This window comes from Sciurus carolinensis, chromosome 13, assembly GCF_902686445.1.
Source record: "Sciurus carolinensis chromosome 13, mSciCar1.2, whole genome shotgun sequence".
In the NCBI taxonomy this organism is placed as follows: Eukaryota; Metazoa; Chordata; class Mammalia; order Rodentia; family Sciuridae; genus Sciurus; species Sciurus carolinensis.
Genome location: NC_062225.1, coordinates 29,626,668 through 29,648,168, shown reverse-complemented (window position 1 = coordinate 29,648,168; position 21,501 = coordinate 29,626,668). Strand labels below are relative to the sequence as shown.

Here is a 21,501-nt window from a genome sequence, read left to right as displayed (position 1 = left end):
AATGCTTTTATGTGGTTAGTTTAAAAATGTAAATAATTACAAACCAATGACAATATTAAATAAAACTCAAGTTATTTCTGTCATTGAAGAAATGATGATAAATCACCTGTGACGTGAAGAAAAAAAAATTGGGGTCAAGACAACTTTGTAAAAAGGACTGTGTCATATTTAGAGAAGCAGTTTCTTACTTAATATTTGCAGTCACTAGAAGGAACCCTTTGGCATAAATCTTTCATAATTTATATTATTGGAAAGGGAAAAAAGTGATCCTGTACCTTTAATTTCCCTTTCTGAGCAAGGGAAGGCTGCACACCACTGACAAGCTCACTTGTTCCTGTCTTTAATGTGCAATCTGTTTTCTCCAGCGGAGGGCACTCAGTGTATCACAAACTCAAGCATTAGCACCAACAAGCTCTGAGCATCATCAGTCTCTGGAAAGCCTTCTGAATTAGACAAGGGCTGCCTCTCAGCACAGCTACAAAACACTTTAAACCTGACCAGCTAAATGGATAAACCTAGCCTGCATAGCTTTTAAACTGGGGTCTCATACAGCACAGGAGGCCTGCTTGCTTCAAGAACTGAAAATCCAGAGGATGAATTGCTTTATCTGGGAATGGCAAAAGCCAGCACAATAAGGAATGCCAGGTATTCTGAAGATTTTATTTTTTTCCTCTCATTTCACAGAGAAGTTGGTTACCTCCGAGATGGGCTGTAGCTCTTTTGCACAGATTGCCAATTACTGCTGATGGGTCTCTGGTGAATTACACAATGGTCCTCAGAGCCTAGAGGCCCTCCCCCCTCGCCCCCCCCCACAACGCTTCCTCCTCCCTGCCCCTTCATCCCACCCCGTGCTGATTTTTTAAAATATATATGTATATATATATTTTTTGCCTGTCTTCTCCGGGGAAGTTTGTATGGGGCTACTAGCTCACATGCGGGATCAGAATGGTGTGAATGACAGCCGCACTGTGTCATGAAGGTGGTGGTGATTTCAGCAAGAGAGACCAAATAAGAAGAAAGCTGAGAGAGGGGGGAAACGTTTTTGGATGACAAAGGATGGGTAAGTGAACTTTTGTTGTTTCCTTCTTAGCAAAGCTGATCCTCTAGCTTTCCTCTCCTCAGTCCTGGCATTAGCTGATAAAAGACGTGGAAACAGGCAAAAAGCGGCAGCCTTGAGTTTGCCAGTTGACTCACTATAGTTGCTATTATATTTTTAGATCATTTTCCTTTTTGCAGTGTTTTTTGTTTAATCTATAAATGCATAACGCGGACTTAAACAGACTCCTGAGAAATATCTTTAAGACCGTCTCTGCCGCCTGCGTATCCACAGCTTGGGAATTGAGCATGAGATAAATATTGTGTTTGCTTCTTTTCCTTGTTAATATTAGCCACACTTGTATTTCTGGTTGCTGTCAGGAAGATTGTTAACACTTTACTGCGTGTGTGTGTGTGTGTGTGTGTGTGTGTGTGTGTGTTGGGGTGGGGTCCTTACTTTATCAAAGGTTGCACAAGGGCTTGTCTTACCTTTGAAGCTGTATCCTGAACACAGCTTCCAAATTTCCAGCAGTCATTTGCCAGTCTTATTTTTTCAAGTGTGACTGGCTCCCCCCACCCCCTTTCTACTGTCTGGGAGAGCTGGAATGTATTTCAATGAGTCTGTAGCTGGCAAAAGGACAGAGCAAGATCGAGTTTTAAATTAAAAAAAAAAAAAAAAAAAAAAAAAACTTAACTGTTTGAGAAGAAGGAGGTTTTTTAGATTAGGGGTTTGGCTGAATGCCTCTCAGTTAAAATATGAATATTAAAGAGAGAGAAAAAAACTGCAGCACACGGTAGTTTTTTTTTTTTTTTCCCCACCGTTAAGAAATAATAAATCTACTGTCGACAGAGGAAAGAAGTCCCTTAACATGCAATGACTTGGAAATGCAGCATAAGTGCCAATAGATTGCAACTTTGCAGGCTTTCTGAAGTTAATGGAGGCAGGGGGAAAAAAAAGTGAGAAATGTGAGCAGGTCCGGATGGTGGGGAGGGGGTCCGGTAGTCTGCTGTTTCTTTCCTTGTTTATCCCTTAAATTTGCAAAAGTGACTCTGAAAAATAACAGCAAACTAATATGCACAAGATTATTTTGCATTTTATGCAAATATTTAGTAAGATTTTGACAGTCTTAACTTTGGAGTGTTGTCTGATAGGGGTACTTCTGTCTCCTAGCTCATGTGTCACTGGGGTAGGAGTCACAGTACGCAACAATATATGCTTATTAACAAATTGAGAGTACCTCCTGCTGTTATTAGTCTTCATACCATGCTTCATGGGCTGCCTATGCTAGACCCAATGCCATTTTTCAGAGCTCATATCTTTCCATCCCATTACGCAATAAGTGTACGAATTCAGGCAGGACAAACTTGGATTACCTTGACAGCTTCCTGAAGCTCGTTTGCTAAATCACAGGCTCTTTGCTCAACTAGGAAAGATGTGCAAGTACTGGGTTTACCAAGTCACAGTATCGCAGTAGTACATTTCTTTTTGGTACTGTTATTCAACACAGTAACTAATCAAATATTATTGTTATTAAAATGTCAGCTTTCAGTGAAGAGCAAGGCTCTGTGCTCTTCTGTGTTGAGATACGCAGGAACTCCTGAAACTCGGAAAGCCTTTTCTTAGTTCTACAGCTCTGTGGTGATTTGAAGATCAAGGAAGAAAGAATGAAACCTAAACAGCAAATATGCAACACTGAAGAAAATGAGGCTTTAGTTAAATGTGTTATTAAATCAACTGTCCCATTACTGCCCTAGACAAAATGCCCTGATATGAGTAAGCTGGTGGTGCTGTATTTTAATAGCTTCACAATGTGCATCTGTCTTCTTTTTAATATTGTAGGTTTCCATTTAATTACGCAGCTGAAAGGCATGAGTGTGGTTCTGGTGCTACTTCCTACACTGCTGCTTGTTGTGCTCACGGGGGCTCAGAGAGCTTGCCCGAAGAACTGCAGATGTGATGGCAAAATTGTGTACTGTGAGTCTCATGCTTTCGCAGATATTCCTGAGAACATTTCTGGAGGGTCACAAGGCTTATCATTAAGGTTCAACAGCATTCAGAAGCTCAAATCCAATCAGTTTGCCGGCCTTAACCAGCTTATATGGCTTTATCTCGACCATAATTACATTAGCTCAGTGGATGAAGATGCATTTCAAGGGATCCGTCGACTCAAAGAATTAATTTTAAGCTCCAACAAAATTACCTATCTGCACAATAAAACATTTCACCCAGTTCCCAATCTCCGCAATCTGGACCTCTCCTACAATAAACTTCAGACATTGCAATCTGAACAATTTAAAGGCCTTCGGAAACTCATCATTTTGCACTTGAGATCTAACTCACTCAAGACTGTGCCGATAAGAGTTTTTCAAGACTGTCGGAATCTTGACTTTCTGGATTTGGGGTACAATCGTCTTAGAAGCCTATCCCGAAATGCTTTTGCTGGCCTTTTGAAATTAAAGGAGCTCCACTTGGAGCACAACCAATTTTCCAAGATCAACTTTGCTCATTTTCCACGTCTCTTCAACCTCCGTTCGATTTACTTACAGTGGAACAGGATTCGCTCCATTAGCCAAGGCTTGACATGGACTTGGAGTTCCTTACACAACTTGGATTTATCAGGGAATGACATCCAAGGAATTGAGCCGGGCACATTTAAATGCCTCCCCAATTTGCAGAAATTGAATTTGGATTCCAATAAGCTCACCAACATCTCACAGGAAACTGTGAATGCGTGGATATCATTAATATCCATTACCTTGTCTGGAAATATGTGGGAATGCAGTCGAAGCATCTGTCCTCTATATTACTGGCTTAAGAATTTCAAAGGTAATAAAGAAAGCACCATGATATGTGCAGGACCTAAGCACATCCAGGGCGAAAAGGTTAGTGACGCAGTGGAAACATATAACATCTGTTCTGAAGTCCAGGTGGTCAATACAGAGAGGTCGCACCTGATGCCCCAAACTCCCCACAAGCCTCTGGTTATCCCTAAACCTACCATCTTTAAACCAGATGCCACCCAACCCACCCTTGAAACACCAAGCCCTTCACCAGGCTTCCAAATTCCTGGCACAGAGCAAGAGTATGAGCATGTTTCATTTCACAAAATTATTGCAGGGAGTGTGGCTCTGTTTCTCTCGGTGGCCATGATCCTCTTGGTAATCTATGTGTCTTGGAAACGCTATCCAGCCAGCATGAAACAACTCCAGCAACACTCTCTTATGAAGAGGCGGCGGAAAAAGGCCAGAGAGTCTGAAAGACAAATGAATTCCCCTTTACAGGAGTATTATGTGGACTACAAGCCTACAAACTCTGAGACCATGGATATATCGGTCAATGGATCTGGGCCCTGCACATATACCATCTCTGGCTCCAGGGAATGTGAGGTATGAACCATGATCCTCCTAAAAGCATTTCTACTGCGGGGAAGGAGAGGTAAATGTTTGAAGCTCTAGAGGTGTCTCTAATCACTAGAAAGATTAATGACCCTTTTGCTTTTGGGTTTTGCTCAGTGTGAAAGGTTACTTAATTAAATTACAACCACCAGGAAATTGACTGCTTTTTTTTAATGGTTGAAACTTGAAGGAAGTTCATTCAAGGATGAGATTAAGTTGGAATAAAGCATTATGTTGAAACACCTGTTTTTTTTTTTTTTTTAACAGTTTGTATACAGGGGTTGGACTTAAAATCACATACACAAATGAAACTCTTTATATTCTGAAATTTATGTCTGGTTCTTGGTATTTGACTTTTGTAATGAAGTAAAGAAGGAGGGACCAGCTTAATTTAAAAACAAAGTAAGATTACCAAAATTTCAGGAGGTAACAAAGAAGATTTAAACCAAAGAGCACTTTACCCAAGGGTTGATTTTGTTGTAAATTTTCAGTTTTAATTAAAGCATGCAACAGGGATCTCATAGCCCTGCCACTTGCCATTTAGTTATTATACCAGCATAGAGAATGTCAGAGGCCTACTGTGTAATTGTATCAAGCTTTTAAGGATCCTTCCTTCCTTCCATCTTTCCTTCCTTCCCTCCTTCCATCTTTCCTTCCTTCCTTCTTTCCTTCCTTTCATCCCTTTTTGTTATTATTTTTTATATTACTGGGACATAAATCACTTTTCAAAGGCTTTTTTTTTTTTTTTTTTTTTTTCCCCTAGTGCTGGCTATTTGAGTGTAATGAGAATGAAACTTCAATTCCATGTTTTGACTTTGTCCCTGGTAACTAATATCAGGAACAGTGTTGTGGATGATTTAGCAATAACATAATGACAGGCATAATAGGTACTGTTTGTCAGTTTTGCTGTCATCCCCAGAAGAAATGACATGTTTTCTTCTTAATCTTACCCAAAATTAAGTGATGCAAATATTTGCAAATAAAAGGAGTAAGGTTTGTTCTGGGCATTCTCCCTTTCTGTAGCAGCCTTGAACAAGGGTATGCATTTCGTGATATGCTATTTTCATATACAGGAGAGTAAATTTGGACTCAGTTTCTGATTATTTAATTTTAAAAATCACTTATAGGTATGTGTTAATGATTAGAAAAGTAGTAACAAGCTTCTGATTGTCAATAAGTGACACTGGATGTAATTGCTCTTTTCTTGGTAAAACTGATCATAATGTTGAAAAGACTGTGACTGCCCAGGCCTTGTTGCTGGAATAAACTAGTGAAGAGAGGTTGTGCTCTGGCAAAATGCTCTTTTAGAATCTGATTTTAGATGATTACTTTTTCAGAAGAGTTTTAATGAGCATTTAAAGACTTTGCCCTTTCTAATATTAGTTATAACAGTTGGAAAACATGATTTTCTCTTTGATAATATATACTCAATTTTTTCCATAATCCTATATACAGATTCTATTGAAAATGTTTTCAGACAGAGCACTGAATTTGAAACAATATCCAACTCAGTACAATTTGAACTATTAAACTATTCTCCATAGAGTCTATTTTCTCCTTTTTTTGTGTATCAGTGAAGAGACGGAATCTCAGATAATAAATCCCTGAAAAAATCTGTATAAGCAATTGCCCTTAAAAATAAAGGAAATAAAATATTTCTATAAAAGTCTAATAAAGCTTGATGTTTTTCTTGCAGGCCCACATTGATATAATGTGAATATAAGTAACACAAAGTCATACTGTTTTATTCTGGGTTCTCCTTATATTTGTGTTCCTCTTAGAGGATAGTAACATATAAAACAAAAGGAAAATCCAAGTCTATTCATTCACTTACTCTTGACTTCTGGAATAGAATGGTAATCTTTGTGTAGTAAAATCACCAAGAAGGTAGAAAGATTCTCAACAAATTAGGACCTAAAAACAGGTGTTCTAAAAGTTTTCCAATGTTTAAATAATATAGGTTATTCCTGTAAGACTCTAGGCATTACCAGGATACAAAAAAAAGGAAAAAAAAAAAAAAAAAAAAAACAAAAAAAACCTGGTACTCTGTGTATTGCATAGGTGGAGTATAAGTTTGTGAAATTGCTCTAGCATTGTTGAGAATTAAGTGGTTATTAAGGCATTAAACAATTAATAATTCTGTTAACTATTGTAATGATGCTGTTGAGTCAAAATGACATTGACTAGGGCAGATCAAACTCTCCATGCCGTAAAAAGTGGAAAATGGTAGGCTATCCATTTAATCCCATTGCACTTGGGAAGGTACGGGGTGCCCTAAAAGCTATACGTAGATGAATATTAACTTGTTTTTAAACACACACACATTAAAGCAAACAATGCCAACAACCATCTCAGTTATAGGTGGAAAAAGAATAAGGAAAAGCAAATTCTAAGCAATTGTTATTACAGAAATCCCCAGTTTATCCTGACTTATTTGTTGACCCAGCGAAAAATTACTCCTATTGAGAAATATCCCTATAGAGAAAACTTTTCTACAAAATGGAATCAAGAAAGAAGAATGATTTTCCTAAGTTTAAAATTATTTTAGGAAGAGTAAATGTATGTTGAAGTTGAACTCTGCATTGTTTGCATAAATTTCAAATACTGACAGTTTAGAAGCTAAAGAACAAGTAATCCATTGTAACATGATTTTATGAGATAGTTTTTTAAATTTAAATGTCAAATTCTACCCAATAACACCATAAGTATTTTACTAGAAATCATAGCAACAAATGTTAATTTTCTAAGATTGTGCCTTGAAGAAAAAAATTGCATTAAATTGAAAATTTCACTTTCTACTTAATTTTGTATTCAGTTATGATAGCCTAAATGGAGTTAAAATATTCATTGTGACTGTTTCTTTAAAAGTAGAGGTGCTAAATTTCTTTATTGAAATGACATCTGTAAGCAACTGCATACATATAGCATGCAATTTTCAAATTAAATAATTTTAATTATTTAAAACTTGGCAGGTTTTAATTTTGAAAAGCCCATGCGCACATATCATACTGATAAATTGAGAAAGAATTTTATAATAACTTAGGCAGTAAAATTTCTCGTATCTATAAAACAGGAATAGAGGAAGATAGTTATGAATAATTAATATGATTAATGGAATGAGTACAAGAGACACATACATCTCAATCATCATACTCTGAGTGGATCAGTGTGCTTGGTTGAACTGAATCATTTAATTTGTCCTCAGTAAGTACTCAGAAAAGAAAACTGAAGACCCACAGGATATCTCTTTGCTTAAAACTTAGTGAGGTGTGTTATTTAAAAAAGTGAAAATTGAAATATTTACTTTGAAAGTAGCTTATGAAATTATAATTTTGATTGTAATTATAATTATATCTCATTAAAATGTTCATAGATTATGAAATTACAAAAATCTGTACACCAAATTTTCCCTTAGATGTTATAAAGAATAAATTTTGACACCTGATTCTTCTAGGATTTGTTTTAACAACTGAATATAACAAGACATTTATAAAATTAGCCAGTGTGAATACAGGACAAAAAAAGACATTTCTAGTTTTACTTTTACATTTGAAAAGAAATACAAATGGTGAAATGTTAAATCAAAGTAGTCTCTAAAGAGATTCTCCACCCAAAGTGTGTTAGCTATTCAATAATCAAAATGCAATATTTTATTTTCCCATAATACAGACAGCATGGCTAATGAGAAAATAGTAATATAGGTGATAATTTAGGTATATATTTTACAAATATTTGACATTTTGATTTCATTCTTCAAAGTAAGTATGATAAAGGAACATATTTGTTGACAGGCTTGAACTTTTTAGTATTACTTTCACTGTTCCAGTGGGTGGTATAGGCCAATTCACATTTATATTTATTGAAGGCATTAAATCAAGTTCAAATTACTGATTTAATTGTAATATTAACTTCTTTTAACACCTTAAAAGTTGTCATTTTACAATGTACTTAATGACTTTCCAAGGACTCTAAGGTACATTCTATGTTAAAAGAGGATTCTGAGCGGAACAGGTCCAGTATCGAATTTAATTAATGCTATAGAAAGTGAGCTTTATTTAGGTGGTTGAATATTGTCACCATAGAATGTTATAATTGAAACCATACTTTATATATTCCTATAGGATATATTTGTACATGTGTAGATGTGTGATTTGTATGTGAGTTTGTATTTATATTCACATATGTATTTGGGGAAGGGGATACAGGATGAGAAAGAGAAATATAAATTGTTTTCATTAGAATTCATGTCCACTTTGAATCTTTGGAAATATTAGTAAAAAAAAATCTTGGGTTACAAAAAACCAGGATTTGTTAGTTAGGAATATACTTCTTAAGTTAAACATTTTATTATCTTAAATACTATCTTTCATCTTCACAGTCTACAATTCTTTTTTAAAATAATTCATGGTAGTTAATTCTGTACCTATACTGCATATTGCCATTGTTGTTGCGACTTTGGGTTAGTTACTTAATTTCTCTTTGACCAGTCACTCAATGAGTGTCTGTAGAAGACTAGGACTGTATTTTCCAACCCAAAGCAATTTAAAAAAAATTTCTCTATTCATTTTCAGGACTAAAAAACGTGAGATGAGGTATTGAGGAAAAATGAGCTATTTATGTTCATTTGCTAATGAGAATAGAAAGAGCTTCTTGAGTTGTTAAAAATTGGTGTGTTCAGGTAAATAGTCATATACAGTATCCATGCTTCAGGGGAATATGTAACATGCACACACAACGCACCTGAGCACATGTGTGCGTGCTCACACATACTTGTCTCTTAAATTCTGCCAAGTAGCTACTTGTTGGGAAAGCACTTAAAACTATAACTGCTTTTAAAAAATTGATTGTCAGAATTTGATCCAATTAAAATCTCTTTTTGAATAGCGTTTTCATTAGAATTTGCAAATGGTAGTGGTAAAGAGTGATAGCTGCCAAAAAGGTCTGACATGGCTAAATTAGGAAAGATTTTCATACTGACTAAAACTGGTTCAATTATTTTTTCTAGAATTAGCTGGTATTTGCATCTCGTGGGCAGAGTTTGAATAATTGGTTGCTCTCTAAAGATTCCAAACTGTGAAGTCTGACTACCATCTTAGGAATGTACAACTTTTGAGAAAACTCTATAATCTCCACGTGATTATAGAACTTTAATTCATGGAGACTTTTCTACACTCAGTAATCTGATCATCCTTAGTTCTCAAGAACTGCATTACAGACAGTGTTAAGCTTTAGAAGTTGCTCAGTAATATTATCATTGGGTACTTGGGTAACTCATTTGAATTTTCATTTGAGTTTTTCATGATTCACTAAATCAATGTGAAAGAGTGGCAACCTGTGTGTATCTGAAGACACTAGAAGTTTTAAAAACTTAGTCGTCTTTCGACCAGTGAAAAGCATGAAGTGCTGTTGAATATATTTTAAAAATTAAAATTGCTTTTATAGTACCAGAAGAACCATCATTCATGGAGTCAGTTTAATAAAAATCTCAATATTCGTAAGAGGGAAGAGAAATTATGGGGCTATTTTTCGCATGCTCTCCATAAGCCATTAAAATTTTAACTGTAAGTTGAGGAAGGTTGAGTAAAACACAGTATTTCCTATGGTATCAAAACCATTGGTTTTTAAATGAATATCTGCTTGATACTGCTAGATAGGAACAAAGCCCATGTATTTAAACTCCTGCTCCAGGGTTTAAATACTATCAAGAGAAATTAAGATCTAGATAAATGCAAAATGAGCCCTTTGAAAAAATATTTGACTTCATCAACTATATTGCAATATTTACAAATACAAGATTTGCAAGTGAAATGACAGCAAAGTTTATACACATTAAGAAAAGGTGGGAAAATGATGAAAATTTAAAAATCTTCGGATATATCTTGTACAAAAATTATAAAGAAGCATGACTTAAAGAAAAACATATATTAAAACTGATGCCTGGCTATCAAATCAAGCAATAAAAAACACAGGCATAACTAAGGTTGTATTTAGAAATATTGTTTTCACATGAAAATGAATTATCCTAATATCTTAATGTTACATAAATGATACCCTTCAACGCAAACACAAAAGTAACTGAAATATTATTGTGTTTAAAGGGACACATAAAACTAAATACCCACATGTCTTATGTAACTATTTCTAAATTGCTGAAATATATAAAAACAGTAGAGTAATACATATTTGACTTTTGAATAAACCTAGCTCTATACTAACTTGTCAGGTTTATATGATTTGTATACAAAGCAAATCGTTTGACTAGATATATATATAAAAAAAGGAATTTAAAGTCATTTTTTTTTTTTATTGGTTCTGTCATTGCCTCAGTTCAGTCTGTTTTCTGAATTTTGGGATCTCTACACTTACATCTTTAGAAGGTTGTATTTTCTGCTATAACAGCTTTTACTGAATTCTCAGACCTCAAAGATAGGGTCAAAGAATTATTCATCAAATCTAGCAAGAAAGATCATCTTCTTCCTTGCCTTATTTATTGAAAACACATTTTTTTCTTATAAAAGTTAGTTACAGTACAGATTTTAGTCAGGTTTTAAAAGAAAATTCTGAGTTGAAGAAAGAAAGTATAAATTCAAAACCTCTAGCATGCAAGTTTAATTTCATTTTTATCCAATATTTCAATTATTAGAATCTTCAAATCTCATGGAACTTAAAAATGGAAAAAAATTCATTATATTTGAATGTTTATTTGAACAGCATATTTGTTTCAGAGCATACAAAGTTGAATATTGATAGGCTAAGAGAAGTTATTCTTTAGGATCTAGGTAAACAAAAACTATACTTCAAAATAGAAATATATAGTTATGGATTAGTTCCATTCAGTGAATTTTTATAGTTAAAGCAGAACCATTTAGACACTAATTTTTGAATAACAAATGATATAGAGAAAGAGGAAAACATGCCTGAGAATGTTTTGTTTTGGAAAGGTTATACTACTTAATTTATATGCACTGTATATTTTTACTTTCAAGGAGTAACAATTGTTTAGCCTCCTTCTTTTAAAAATAAACATCATTATATAAAGCAATGAAATTACAGTGATTTTATTAAAACAAACAAACAAATGGTCTTTGGGTATACATTCAATATTTTTCAATTTTTCCCTCTTTCTTCAAGTCACATTTACTGACTCATTGGTTCTTTCTTCTGCTCCTAGACATCTACATAATTGAGCTATTGAGAATTAAAGGTGTGATTTCTTATTTCTTGTAATAATTTAATAAATGTATGAAGTACATTTGTGTTCAAATGAAGTCCTAAATACATCATTTGTTTATTACATCTTCATTTTGATCATGATGCATCTATTAAAATATTTGATATTTATAAATTTAAATTGATATCAACAGTCATAGAGTATTTCTAAAGGACTAGGAAGAAATGAAAATATAAATTAATTATGCCTAAGCCTTTTGTTGGTCATCTTAGATGAAAAATTGATATTCTCTTCTGTGTTTATAGATCTATAAAAGTAATAGCAGAGAGGTCAGCCTTGAAGGCCTTCAGGTTGATGGTCTAACCACAACATGGACTGATATTGCATTGGTCCAGTGGTTGGATCAAGGGTGAAACAGAGGTCTCAGGTTTGAAACTGATTCACTTTACTTCTCTAATATTGGACAACTAAATGTATATCTGACCTTTCTCTGATATAATTTTTCTATCTATTGAACTGGGATAATAACTTTCCAAGTAACTTGCTGAAATGATTAATGAGGTATTATTTGAAAAACCACTCTAAACTCCTTCATAAAAGAGTCAGTGTAAATATAAATGATTATTAACTATATGCCCTATGTCTACTGAAAAATGCAAAAATTCAATGTGGCTGTATTATTTTCATTGTTATTACTAGTTATAATGATGCTTATAATCCTCCCTGATGTAGAAACAAGTATTGTGGTTACATTTTTACTGAAGTGAATAATAAACCTGACCTTTCAGTCCCTTGTCTGAGCTGTAATTTAGTTTGGGTACCTGACACAGTAATATTTAATAATACCCCAAGATTTGTAAAATATTCCCTTGACTGAACATTTTATTCACCTTTCTCAGGAAACAAAACTTATAATTCTTTTATTGTTACTAACTCCGAAGATGAAATGGGTTATAGAAACAACTTGTAAGTTCCCAATCTCATCAAGTATTGCTCTTTCAGTTCATTTTCTTAACAAGTGAAGGAAGTTTTAATCCTCCAAATGTTTATGCATCACAAATAGGAACTTTCAACAATATATGGAATATCCCTTATGGATTAAAAAGTTAATAACTAACTTCAAGAACTGACATTTCTGTAGCATACACACACACACGATCATTGCTTAAAAACAGGGACATGTTCTGAGAAATGCTTCTTAAGGGGGATTTTTCATTTCATCATTGTGTGAGCATTGTAGAGTACCCTTACACAAACTAAGATGGCTAAACTGTCACTGGGGAATGTCATCCTATGGACCACCATCATATACACAGTACTGCAATAACTGAGACATTGATATGTAGCATACAGCTCTGTGCCTGTGCACACATATACATATACATATACATATATATATATATATACATTTAATGCTTTCATGTGTGTAATTATTAATAGTGATCAGTTCTTATTTTTTGCAGAAACACATATTGCATCATTCTTATTTTTGTGTCCTTTTAAGTTGACATACATTTCTAAGTTTCCTCGTGGATTATTTCCTGTGATACCCTTGTGTGGTATTAAATAGAGAGGGCAACACTGGGAAAGGTCCTTAGCAAATTCAAACTCCATACAAGCAGAGCAAAAAGACAAAAGAAGACTCCTCTCTTTGCTAGAGAAGAAAAATGGTTTGCTTTGTGACTGGAAAAGCAGATTATTCCAATATGGGGAATTGTGTTTGTTGATATGACTATTATAATTTGATTTTATGGAACTGAGGAAATAACCACAGGATGGCTTCAGGGACCCACAACTTACTGTGAGATGTACATGAACTAAATCTCCAGTCATCACCTGACCTCCATAAGTTTTTTCTCTGACTAGAGGATCACAGTGATGTTTTGCATCATCAGATATTAGCATCACTTCAATAATTGTCCAGTAAGTCCCCAAATCTGTTTATTTCACATTCCTCAATGCACAGTCACCTTGGTAAACTGCTGCATATCCCTATGAGGTGAAATTGGAGAAAGGAACACTATAATTTTGGTAGGGTAGCAGATCATTTGCTGAAGGTGATCTGGTCTCGGTTTCATTCAGTGTATTGTGTGTTTGTAAACTGGCTCATGTCTGGGACTAACTTGAAGAGTTGTGATTCTCTCTTGGTGATTCAAGTTAGAATTCAGTTAATTCAACCTGGAATTCTTGTGCTTATACAAACCAAGTAAGAATTTAGTAGACTGCCCATGCACTTCTTTTCTAGGGACAATGTGGTCCACTAGCCAACATCTTATGTCTCTTGTGAACCAGGCTATTCTTATGGCTTGTTGTCATCCTGGTAACTATGTCTACCTTGTCTATGGTGATGAAGAGCTCAGCCAGGACTCTGCAACCCTGGATCCCCTTGTTGCCATTACATTTAAAGATCCCAAATGCACCTGTTCCCACTGCAATTTCTGAACCAAAGAGAGCAACCACAGAACTGCTAACCCTAAACCTTCTTTATGCAAATATTTTTCTCCCCATCTTGGGTCATGGCCTTTAGTGATTTAATCAGAATTTCTTTTCATTCTAATTTTTATTTAATTTTGAGAAACATTGCTTAAACCAGGCAGTGTGGTGCACACCTGTAATCCCAATGATTTGGGAATCTGAGACAGGAGGATCCCAAGTTCAAGACCAGCCTCTTCAATTCGGCAAGACCCTGTGTCAAAATTAAAAAAAAAAAAAAAAATAGGACTGGAAATGGAGCTCAGTGGTAGAACACCCCTGGATTCAATTCTTAGTACCAAAACAAACAACAACAATAACAAAATACTGTCTAGATTCCAACCTTGTAACTTGTAACAGATTGTAAACTTTAAATATAAAATTTTCACCTTTTGCAAATTACAATTCCTTTTGCTGTCTGTCCACGATGATGTTCTTTTCTCAAATGATTAGAAGGTAAGAGATGATTCAAAATCAGTTTCCCAATATGTTTCCCCTTCAATTTTGATATACCATCTTTCTTGGCAATAAATACACACAAACATGTACATATATGATTCTTCAACAAAAAATGAAGATTCACAAAGATTATTGGAAAAGAAAATAATTCCTCTTTCTCATTGAAATTTTTCCGAAACTTTATTGAAACATGGTAATTAATTTTATAAGCATATATATTATTGTGTCATACAACATTATCAAACTAATTTTTACCCTCTATAAAAACACTTAGAAAGATACAGTTTATTCTGAAATATCGACACATAACTTTGTGGATTGACAATGTGTTTTATTTTCCATTGTTTTCTAATTATAAAATGAATGCATCCATATAAAATTTTGAAGTATTGAAAACATGAAATTATTTATAAATGAAACAAAACTGATATTAAAAAAACATTATACACAAAGATAATACTTTAGAAATTCTGGTGTATTTTCTTCTATCATACGCACAGGTATGTGAGTATGGGAATTGTACAAAATTACCTGATATTGGAAATTATGTAAATTTGTATACTGTTTCTTTAAAATTCACATTTTGTGACATAGAGGAGTATTTATTAAAATTCTTTAAAAATTTTAACCCTAAAATGTGCCATATTTTACTTACGATTTTTTTCTTCCAGTGGACAGTTATGATTCTGTTTCATGGTCATACCTATATCTTAAATAAACTCCTCATGAAGATACATTCCTAGAAGAGAAAAACTTGACCAAAAGCAATAAAAGTTAATCATGTTGCCAAACTGCTTTTAAAAAATGTACCTTTTTGTATTACCCCATGCTTTACAAGAGTTTTCATTTTTCAGCATATATTGCCAATAATATTTATCCATTTTATAACAAGTTAACAGGTTATTTATTTATTTATTTGCAGTACTGAGGATCAAATCCAAGGTCCCATGCATGCTAGGCATATACTTTACTACTGAGCTATTTTCCCAGCTGGATAGATTAGTTTTTGGTTTTTATATCTTTGAATCTATTACAGTAGAATTTTTTTAAAACAGTTTGTGTTATGTGATTTCTTATTTTGACATACAGCATATAAACATCCTTGAAACCCAGCATAATAAGTTTTCATTATAATTTGTTAAACTGCTTTTATTTTCTAAAAGACCTTTTCCATCATGGGTATAACAAACATACATTATGCTTTGATAATTTCCTCTACAAGTTTATTTTTTTATATATAATTCACTGCTCTATTTAAAATTTACTTTGTATACGATGCAAAATAAAGAACTAACTTGTTTTTCCCACTAAATAATTATAATTTTTCAAGGATGTTTTATATGACAGTAATACAAAATTTTCATATACCCAAATTATTTTTGCATTTTCAATATCTTCCTATGGATACACTCTCTACTACTGTGTCATTCCCATATCCTTAAACAGCATTAAAGTTTTACAATATATTTAATTTTTATAAACAGTTGTCCTTGATACAACCAGCAAATTATACATATTTTAAATTATTTTAAGTTATCTTCCGCATTTTATTTGAGATAAAATTGTGTATCTCTCTAATGTGCCTCCCATGAACACACACATGTTATTTCATTTAGGGTTATATAAGCATATGAATTCATTTTTAGGTGATGGAAATCTTTACCATTGTTCTAAAGAATCCTTAATAATAATATAAAAATAGGCATAGAGCTCCATTTGTATCATTCTCATGACTCCAGAGTTGATTTGCTTTATTTTTAAATTCTAAGAGATATAATGTATACTTATATAGGTATAGATAGTTATCAATATTTTGATTATAGCTATTAATTTTAGTAGATTTAAGTTACTGCTTTTGAAATTTCTAGTTCAAAAATACTTTTTAATATATAAAATATAAAATCATAGCACTTAACTTTCATTTTTTTATAGTTCCATAGTCTATTGACTAAAGGTTTTAGAATAATATTACATAATTATTATGATGTGGTGGAGCAACTATTTTTATTCTTAATGAGATGACCTATTGTATTTCGTTCATTTTATCTTTCTTCTTCCTCTTTTTTTTTTTTTTTTTGGTACTAGGGACTGAATCCAGGGGTGCTTAACCATTGAGCAACATCCCAGCCATTTTTTGTGTGTTTTCATTTAGAGACAGGGTCTCCCTGAGTTTCTTAGGACCTTGTTAAGTTGCTGATGCTCACTTTGAACTTGGGATCCTCCTGTCGCAACTTCCTGAGCCACTGGAATTACAGGCATGTGCCAGGGCACCCAGCTCATTTTGTCTTTCTCTTTATTCATTCACTTATTCATAAAAATATATGTTTACCTATATTAGTACTCAGTAACATTGGACTTAATGCTATTTTCACAATAATGGGAAAAAAATCACTTTGTTTAGTCATATCTTATTTATTACAATTACCATAAATAAAATCACATTTATAAAATACATATTTACCAGGAAGGACACTGAATTTTATTAAAGGAATTTTTGTCATCATTTTTTTTTTTTGGTGAGGCATATCTTTTTATCACATACTATAATTTTTATAGTATGAATCGTTATGTTTTTATTTCATAATATCAAGTGTTATTTGAATTTCTAGAATAATATGGTCATTAATTTGTTGCATTCTTTTCCAGATTAGTTCTCATTGAGTTTACTTTTATTTGGAATTTTTATTATTCAAATAAGGCAATCAATATTACATTCTCTTTATCAGTGAATAATATATAGTTTTTGTCTTTTTCTGGCTTTGAAATGGTTAAAATAGTATGCAAATTATTTTTCCTTGAAATATGTAAAATATACACCAAAAACTGTCTTTGTAAAGTTCCTTATTGAATATATTGAGAAAATATTATAAATATTATATCAAAATTACTCTTTCTTAAACATCTTTTCTTATTTGTTTGTTCATGAAATCATTATGGACCACTATACTGAAACTGTAAATGAGACTCATGAACTCCTTGTATCTGTACACACACAATCCCAAAATCCCAAATAAGATTCTTGGATCATTAAATATATTTTTTTCTTTAAAATGGTAGATTCCTTCAAAATGTATTTTCCTTTAGTCTTGCTTTTTGCATATCACTTTTGTTCATTTAATCTTGTTTATAATTGCTAATGATCTTCAGATTTGTAGAGTTCTTTTTAAAGACCTGAGGAGAATAGCCTTCAAATTATAGATAATTTTATCTGTGTACTACTTCCAAGAGTTTAATACTACCCATGTCTGAATGACTCCTATAATATTCTCTTACTTTCTAGGTAATTTTACCCTACTGCTTACTTCTCTGTTTCTTATATAGCCAAATCATTTCTTTGATCTGGAGCAGAAGTCAGCAAACTCTTTCTGAAAAGACAAGGTAATAAATATGTTAGACATTATGGGCTATATAGTCTAGATCACACTAACTTTGCCATTGTAGCATGAATGAAGACATGAAAAATGTATAAATAATGAGTATATCTGTGTACAAATATAAAGGCTTATTTAAAAAAAAAGGCTGAATTTGGCACATGTGGTAGAGTTTGCTGACTCTAATTTGTTTGCTTTCATGATTGAGTCTCACCTTTCAAAAATGAGACACAGATTTTTCTCCCAGCCTGAACTCCTATTCTCCTTCTTCCCTATCCTTTTTCTCCATTTCCCAGAAAATCATTCCAGAAGATTGTCCCCAGTCTACTTCTCCCCATCAATTTCTCAATCTCAATTTCTTTAACCCAATACAATCTATCATCAGAAACTATCAAGCAATCAAGTGCTAAGCTTGCCACTGATTTCATCACCATTAAATTCGATAAACTTTTTTTATTCTTTGTTTTATTTTGATATTTCAATAATATTCAACACTGAATGTGTTCTTCTTTCTTCATATGTTCTCCTCTTGGGGCCTCTAAATGTGAGATAATTCCTTTCCATTTCCTTTATAACCTCAAACTCCTCTAAGTATTATGTTTTCCTTATTGCTGTTTATTTTCTCTCTCCTCTTAGACTACTAAATCATGTCTCTCCCCCTCTTTCTTAGTCTTTCTCATGTGCACATATGGAAAAGACTGCAATTTATTTACTAATGATAAATAGGGCATTTATCGACTTTTCTATGGTCCCCACATGTATGCCAATTTCTTATTTACAGATTCAAATATTTGTATTCAAATATTTTAGTGGCCCCTAAAGTCCCTTTCCAAAAGCAAACTATGATCTTTCTTTCCAAACGTGTTTTTCTTCCCATGTTTCTCATCTTTCAAGTGAAGCTGCCCATTTAGGTAAGACGGTTATAGGAATTTATCCTTGACCCCATCCTTGCTCTCCCACTCCTAAAGTAACTGCATCCAGTTGATTTTTAACTCCTGAATCTCTCTCCACTCCCTTCATTTCTCTTTACCTTTACTAGTGCTACCTTGTTGTGCTGTTTATTCTAACTCAATTTTTGTTCCATCAGATTTGCTTTCTATAATGCAGACAGGGTACAGTCCTTCAAAACAAATGCTTAGTCTCTTCCTCCTCCTTTATTTATTTAAAGCCTTTTAGTGGAACCCTGTTCATTAGAATGAGAATCTAAACCATTAAATAACCTAAAAAACAAAAACAAAACCAAAAACCCAGAATAACCTGGCTCTACCTTCCAGACATTCACATCACTCTCTCCTTGCTCTCAATTCTCCATTTAAGGAGTTCTCTGCACTCTGCACTGACCACCTTTCCTGTACCTCCTATTTGTAATACTGCTTCCTTAGATATCTTGGTATAAGCCCCACTCCAGAATAATACTCACCTCCTCCCCATACTTTCCATTCATCACCTCCCAAGGAAGATATTGCTGAAATCCTCATGTGTTTAAGCTTCCCTGTTTCCTTCTTATTCTCCACCATCTAATTATCATGTATCATACATGTACAAATGAGGTTATACCTTCTTTTTCACAATGATTTCTTTAATATCTGACATTCTTACTTAAATCTAATCTACCAAAGGAAGATAACATGACGTTTATGTTGAACTTTAAAACTCCAGTGACTCACTCCATGTCCTATATATATTAAAGTCCTATATAGGACTTTAATAAATATTTAATAAATGGATAAGTAAATGAATTCCCAAATTTTAACTTCTGTGTCATTTTTCAACATTTTAAACATAATTATATTCACTTCTTTAAAAATTTCTTGATAAAATTTGTCTAGAAAGTTTAGTAAGTTTACTTCATTTTCTAAAGTACAAAACTATAGATTAACTAATTTTGATTTGGTCAATTTTTAATAAACATATTTATCACAAACTATTCTTGCTAATATAACTTTTTAATAAAAGTATATGTTCAAAATGAGAAAATGCATAAAAGTAAAGTGAAAAATACCTTTATGTAATTTTTCTTATTTTCCTAGTATATGTGTATGCATTATTATCGCCCCCAAATAATGTAAGTATCCACTTTTATTTACTATTTTGTGAGCATATTTCTGTATCAATAAGCATTCATGTGCATATAATCTTAGTGAATAATGTTACTTTACATGGGTTCCAGTTCTATTTTGTTGGTATGAAACTATTTGGGGAACAAAAACATGTAATATGATAATCTCTTGAGCTTATATTTTTCCAAAGTACTTAATGATTTATCACTTGTAATGATATTTTAATTCATCTTCTCAATTTAATATTTTTAGTTGATTTTACTTTTTGGTGATATGTTTCAGTCAAGCTCATATGTATTTTTCTATTCTTTTGATATTGGCCATGTTGATTACTAATGAAACATAAAACTACTTTTTATATTGTATATTATAATTTCTGTAATTTATATTCATTTCTTTGCCTGTTCACAATTTTATTGACTAATAATAGAATTTAAAATAGTTTATTAATTCTTTTGCTTCAGTAAACACAATGAATTGTTTTTATTTTGGGTGGAATTTTTACTGTATAGTCAAAGTTATTTTTATTTATTTAACTTATTCTATTTATGTTATTGTTTCTTTGTTGCATGATACCAAAGTTCTCTACAGAAAATATTAAATAAATATTCACTTTTTTTTCATTTGATAGTTTCATGGTGGTTGCTTTTTATTTATCATTTTAGCATGAAAATCATTAATTCATCTGACTAACTTTTAAACATTTCTCTTATTTCTCCAAACTCATTTGTCATTTAATTACAATGATTAAATATTTACTAATTTATAAAGCTCTAAGTAGCTACTTATAGATTTTGTACATATATGTTTATGTAGTATGAGTATGGATTATGTTTTCATATATGTATTCTACATACATACAAATATGTAAGAAGACTTAGTTTTCTATTAAACTTTCTAATTTGCTGATGGTTTTATCATGTTGTTCAGTTAATCCAGGAGATTAAGTTATATTTCATTGTTATTATTTAAAGGTTTTTTTGGCTATAATTTTCAACCAATCATTGACAAATATAAACATGCACATGGGGCTCATTCCTACTCTATTGCCTTTTATCTTCTCCAAATCATAATCTAGAAATATGTAATCTAGCAACAAAGCAGTGTTAATACTGTATTTGGTGTTCTTCTGAATAGTTTCTATGAATACATTTTTCTTTTCTAATAATATTATATTAACTATATTCATCTACTTCCTGTTTGTCTATATGCTTTTGTTTTCCATATTATACTTTGGACTTTTTCCCATGACAGTAAACAGAGACTTATCTCTTTGTTTTTAACTTACTAAAATGATTCTCTAGTGGTTGACAAGTGAGATGTTTGAGGATATAAAGATGATCTTTACAATTATGTCAGCAATCTAATAAAATGTCTGTAATATATTTGTTTGAATTGTTTTATTTTTAAAGAACATTCTAGAGTGAATTTCTAATGTTCATATTCTAAATCTTTTACCTTAGTATATGACAAAACTCTATGTGGATTTCTATTTATGAGTAAAATATGTAGTAAAACACTAAAATGCTATGCATAT

General features: G+C 32.5%; 1 protein-coding gene across 4 annotated transcripts in view; it reads left to right on the top strand.

Annotated features, from left to right (window-relative positions):
• The first annotated feature begins 414 nt into the window (after positions 1–414).
• The window catches only part of Lrrtm4 (leucine rich repeat transmembrane neuronal 4), a 745,157-nt gene continuing 724,070 nt past the window's right edge, over positions 415–21,501 (top strand). For 2 of the 4 annotated variants that reach the window (XM_047523584.1, XM_047523587.1), the window contains exons 1-2: positions 415–645; positions 2,876–4,422. In XM_047523584.1, the coding sequence (XP_047379540.1) occupies positions 639–645; positions 2,876–4,422 (1,554 nt within the window). In that variant the 5' untranslated portion in view covers positions 415–638. Of the gene's footprint in view, positions 1,061–2,875; positions 4,423–21,501 lie in introns of all 4 variants that reach the window. The other 2 variants (XM_047523586.1, XM_047523585.1) reach the window with 2 other exon arrangements.